Here is a 5,739-nt window from a genome sequence, read left to right as displayed (position 1 = left end):
GGTTGCTGCCCCGGGAGAGCAAGCTTTGATATACCAGCATCAAAAACACGCTCAGAGGTTTTGCAGGCAAAATCTGCGACTTGCTCATAAGCTTTGGCTTTTGGCTCGTGGTGATCGTGTTTCTCAAAACGCCGAAGCAGGAGCTGAGGCTGTAACCCTGCGGGATAAGTCAGCTAATACCAGTGTTGCCCTCAGACTGCTCTGATGTGCTATAATGCAATTAGAGCATCACCAAAGGGCTTTCTGGCTGCGCTTGATTAGACTTGGCTTAGTGACCGTGTGCAGTGCCTGGATGGGTCTCACTGGTGTGTACTGGAGCTAAGCCCCTTAAAGCTGGTTTGGGTGTATGGGCACACCTGACACAGAGGTCTGTCTGTAACGTGGCTGGGATCTTCCTGAATTCAGACTCAGCGTGTCAGATCCTGCCGTTCCCCATCCCACCCCATGTCCCCATCTGCCTGTATGTGAACCAAGTCTCCATGGAGAGGGTGGTGAAGCACTGGCACAAGTTGTCCAGGGAAGCTGTGGATGTCCCATCCCTGGGAGTGTCCAAGGCCAGGCTGGATGAGGCTTGGAGCAACCTGGTCTAGTGGAAGGTGTCCCTGCCCATGGCAGGGGGTGGGACTGGATGATTTTTAAGGTCCCTTCTCACCCAAACTATTCCATGATTCTAAGAAGTCAAGGCAGAGATAATCTGCCAGGTCACGGGATCTGGGGAATGATGCATCCACCTCCCAGGCTTTTCCTTCCCCAAAAGCACCACCCTGGTGCCTCCTGGAAGCTTTCTGTGGAAACAGAGGCATGTGGGATGCCCTGTGTCAGAGCCAGCATGAGGGCCGTGGCATGGCTGGAGGGGAGGGACAGCCACTGCAGAGCGCTTGGTGAGATGTTTGTCCCTCTCGTGTCCCCACACAGCACTCTCTCCATCTATGGGATCAACCAGGCGGATGAAGCCATCTACCAGTGCATCGCCGAGAACAGTGCCGGCTCCACGCAAGCCAGCGCTCGCCTGACGGTCCTGTGGGCTGACGGGCTGCCTGGTCCTCCGCAGAGCGTGAAGGCTGAGACGGTCTCTGCAACCACCATCCAGGTGTCTTGGAAGGAGCCTCTGCAGAACACGAAGGAGATCATCGGCTACGTGCTGCACATCCGGAAAGCTGCAGGTAGGGTGCTCTACCCACTGCCCACAGCATCCTCACCCTCCCCATAATTTGATAACACGTCTCTCTAGGTAAACCGGGTCTGCACTGCAGTAGACGGTGCTGCCGCCCATGTTCTCCATCGTCTCCATGTTTCTGAAAGACAGAGATGAGGCAGTAATGCTGATGTAAATGCCAAAAGGGTGAAGCTGCATGGTCAGACCTTACCGCTCGCTTAGATCCCTGGCAAAGCGCTCAGAAATGCCAGCAGAAAATGATGTGGGCAGGTTTATATCCACCTTAGGGACCAAAATTACCACTTGTGACATCCGTCTCTTTACCTCTTGCAAAGCCTAACGCTGCTCTTTTCTCTCTTTGCGCTTCAGATCCCGTAGAGATGGAGTATCAGGAGGCTGTTAGCAAGAGCACCTTCCAGCAGCTAGTGACTGATTTAGAGCCCTCCACCAGCTACAGCTTTTATATAAAGGCTTACACCTCCCGGGGGGCCAGCAAAGCCTCAGACGTCACGGTGGTGAGCACGCTGGGAGAAGGTAAGGACCGCTTCGCGCTTGGACCCTCAGCTGCTGAAACCCGCTGTGCGTAGCAGCAGCGCCGGTCACCCCGACACCCGCTCGGGAGCGCTTTGGCACGTAGCCTGTGGTGTTGATGCTCCTTGTTTCCACTCCTCCTCCTACTCTGGGATATTGTGTAAAACTCACTTGTGTCGTTACGCGGGGGTCGACTGGTTGCCTTCAACGCGGCATTGCCTCTTGCAGCGGTTGGTGTTGCTGGGTGAAAGCGCAGGTCTGGCTGGTCTCGTTTTGCAGCTGCTCTGGGCTTTTCCTAAACTGCTGAATGCAGATTTCCCGCTCCAGCAGCTCCTCAGCATGCTCCAGCAGCTCCTCAGCATGCTCCAGCAGCTCTGGTACTCACAGCTCTTACCTGATAGGTGCCACACGTTGTAAAATCTGATTTTTTCCTGCTTAACCCAGGAGGAATCACACTAGAGCTGAGCTGTCCTGACCTACAAATCCCTGCCTTGGAGCAGCCTTCTGTTTTAGTGGGAAGTCCAGGCAATCCCCAAGGCTTTTTCCCTGACTGGGCCTCCCAGATGCGGCCACCAGTTAGCTTCCCCAGTGAGAAAGCGGGTGCTCTGATGCAAGACCGTTGCACACAGACACCAGAGAGAAACCACAGCCCCAGAGCGATCTGTCAGCTGGCTCTTTGGGAAGATTTTCCTGGAGACTCGTGTACCTCTCCAGCACCTCTGAGTCCTGGCTTGTCTCACATACTGATTTCTTAGGAGCGTTGCATTGTCCTCGTGAACCCTCAGTAATTACGGATCTGTGGCAGAGCGGGCCTCTGGTGTGAGGATGTTATTTAGGATCCAGTGAAAGCGTGCGTTGACTTTCAGGTGGGAGATCTAGTTCTCATTCCATTTTCAGCCCTTGCAGATGTTTACTACAACATTTAAGCAACAATGCCAATAAATCCTCATCCTTCTGGGTCATTACCCTGCAAGTTTATTTTCCTTGGTACTCCGCAGGGAATTGGTCACCCTTGGAGTTTGTTTTTCCTTCCAATTTAGAGACAGAAGGATGAACAAAGGCAAAACCTGAAACTCCTTGACCCGATGCTCTGAGTTCAGCTACTGGAGGTAGAAGCCAGCCATGCTTCATAGAGCTTGGTGTTTCTGCAGGAGTCTGGGTCAAGACAGGGAGGACTTTTTGTCATTATTACCTTCAATCACAACAGAAATAGGTGTCCAGTAATGGGATCATAAATCTCCTGGCTTGCTGAAGTTTCAAGGCATCACTGTCCTGCTCCGCTATCCTTTAAAAAGGCTTGTCTTGTGTAACGAAGCTTTGGCAATTAGCTCCACGTTCAGGATGGACAAGCTGGCCTGGTTCAGATCGCTCAACCCCAGCTTGTGTTTGCCTTGTAGGAAGATAAAAAGAGACTGAAAAGGCCCAGTTCTGGCCTGATTTGTTTGCTTTGCTTCACTTGGGGGCCTGTTGCCTTCTGTGTACAGCAGAGAGAGTGGGTCAGAGAGCCAGGATCCAATGCCTTTGGTCACCAAATTAGGGTTTTGCTGCAGATTTGCCTCTTCTCACAGCCAAGAATTTCACCCCGTGACTTCCCGAGGTGCACCGGAGAGCTGTGACTCGCCTGGGCTCAGGCAGCCCCTAGATCCATGCCAGCAGCCTCGGGAAGGGACGGGATTTCCCCGACACGCTGTGTCTTGGCATTGTCATCCCGGCTTGGCGTGATGTGCAAGATATGCACAGAGCTGTGCGCGAAGCCCCGCGGGGGCAGCCCCCCTCGTGTCACCATGCTGCCGTGTCCTGCCTTGCATGGAAAGGACACAGCGGGTGAATCTGCCAGCCAGGGACGGCTCGGCGGAGCTGGGGCAGCGCTGGCCAGCAGAGATGCTGCCAGCTGGAGACTGGTCTGGATGACTGTGTTGTACTGGTGCTGTCTGGAGTAGGGTGAAGGTGCTCAGGGGCAGGGCGGCTTTCGGCTTGGGTAGGTCAGCTTCTCAGGGCTAGAAATAGGCTGAGGATGCGCTTGGCTGAGGCCTCCAATGCATTCTCCAAGTGCGGTGCTCCTTCCTCTGTGCCAGTGATAATTTTGGATGGATAGTAGAAGGGAAGACGCCACAGAGAAGCTACCCAAGGGAACCTTGTCCTCCGTAAACCTCCCTCGTGAGGAAGGTCTGTCTCCTCCCTGTTGTTCTCCTTCACGCCGTTTCACAAATGCCGTGGTATTTTAAATCTCAAACTCTCTCCGCTTCATTAAGCAGCACACACTCCTTGTTCTTGTCTTTTAATGCTTTTTAGGGTTTTCTCCAGGACTTTTTGACATTTCTCTAGGATGAAGACTGTTCCTTTAGTCATCTTCGGCTAAAGACGCCTTCAAGAAGAAAGTTGAAATGACCTGGGGAAAATTCCAAACAGCACGGAAGAGGAAAACAAGTATCCCAGCCCTTAGCATGAGGGAGATGCCTCACTTATAGCAGATCCATATTATGTCTTATATATACTTCTGTGAAGCACCTATACACTGGTGTGTGTACATATATTTACACACACACATACTCCCTCTGTATACACTTACTTGTGTAATAACATTATAAACAGCACATGCATTCTGCGAGTGCAAACATATAATCCGTATTATATATACTCAAAGACTGAATAAATACTATATATTTCATACTTCGAAGGAGAGAGATTCTTGTGGTTTTTATTAAATGTAAGGCTCTGCAACCATAAAATAAAGCCAACTCTTCGCAAATCAGGATGGCCCCCATCAGTGTTTCTTTGTCCATGGGATAATGTGATTTCCCTTTCTCTTGGCGTTTTCACCCGCCATTTGGAAAATGACGCTTTAAGCAAGGGCCCAACTTCTCAGAGTGGGGAGTCAGATAATTCCTACTTTGGCCCTAGAGGGAAATGGGACAACCAGATTTTAAAAAAAGAGTACTTAATTGGATTGCAAAATATGCAGCCTTGGGAAGAACGATCCATTCTGGTATAAATAGGATTTACTCCGTGTTTCGCACCCAGAAATTTCTAAGTACAGCCTTCCCGCCAGTGAAATGCACATCAGAATAAATCATAGCAAGAAAAAGTACTTCAACCCATTTTTCCCCCCTGGCAGTGCTCAGGCAGGATGGGATCTCACTAACCTGACCGAGGACAGCTGCTCCCAGAGTCTTTCCTCCTGAATCCATGGGCGGATGCTCACCGGTCAGCAGGGACTTGTTCCTCTCCCCAGGCTTATTCGGAGAGCGTCGAACAAGGAGAAAGAGAGCATCACTTTGGGAAGAGAGAGGATTGCTCAGAGCCTCCTGCTCACCAGGAGAGATGTCTTTCCTTCCCCTAAATCTCCTCGTGGGAAGCTCGAGCTCTCAGTGCCTGGGAAAAGGCAAACCATTGTGCTGTGCAGGTTCCTCTTAAATGGAGGAAGTGCCCTTTTCAGCTCTCGTCAGTCTTGACTGACACGGCCCTCCTTCATCTTCTTTTCACCATCGCTCGCTCAAGGGTTGTGCTGAACTCTCCGCGAAAGGATGCCAGCAAGGCTGGGTTCGCACTGCTCATCCTTTGGACCCCCCCTTTGGGGAAAAACAAGACAAAAAGCAGCATCAGTCCGAGGCAAGCCTAGCAATCCTTAGATCTGGGAACTTCTGAGCTCGTAATCATGTGGGGCAGGAAAAATAGTTCTGCCACAAAGCCTGGAGGCTGCCGGAGAAGCAGGCAGCTGTTCCACTGGATAATTTTGGTGCAGGGTTTTGGCCAAGCTTGCTGCCTGGTGCAGCAGTGCCGGAAACCCCTTCTCCCTCCCCATGCTGGAGCAGAACCCTGGGCAGGGCAGAGCCTGGTGCTCTGCACCTTCGGAATGCTGCCAAAGGCTGGGTATCCCTGGCTGTCTTCAAGGCCAGGCTGGATGTGGCTTGGAGCAACCTGGTCTAGTGGAAGGTGTCCCTGCCCATGGCAGGGGGGTTGGAACTAGATGATCTTTAAGGTCCCTTCCAACCCAAACCACTCTATGATTCTATGACCTGCTGGGAGCGTTTGGCCTGGGGCTGTTTTGTGGA

General features: G+C 51.9%; 1 protein-coding gene across 1 annotated transcript in view; it reads left to right on the top strand.

Annotated features, from left to right (window-relative positions):
- The window catches only part of IGDCC3 (immunoglobulin superfamily, DCC subclass, member 3), a gene marked incomplete at its 3' end in the record, with an annotated part of 32,761 nt that overhangs the window by 23,478 nt on the left and 3,544 nt on the right, over positions 1-5,739 (top strand). Inside the window, exons 4-5 of the mRNA XM_010153242.1 lie at positions 916-1,163; positions 1,526-1,690. Coding sequence (XP_010151544.1) covers positions 916-1,163; positions 1,526-1,690 — 413 coding nt within the window. The remainder of the gene's footprint in view (positions 1-915; positions 1,164-1,525; positions 1,691-5,739) is intronic.

This window comes from Eurypyga helias, unplaced genomic scaffold (genome assembly GCF_000690775.1).
Source record: "Eurypyga helias isolate BGI_N326 unplaced genomic scaffold, ASM69077v1 scaffold22146, whole genome shotgun sequence".
NCBI lineage: Eukaryota > Metazoa > Chordata > Aves > Eurypygiformes > Eurypygidae > Eurypyga > Eurypyga helias.
The sequence above is the reverse complement of the archived record's forward strand: the minus strand, read 5'-3'. Positions and strand labels throughout refer to the sequence as shown.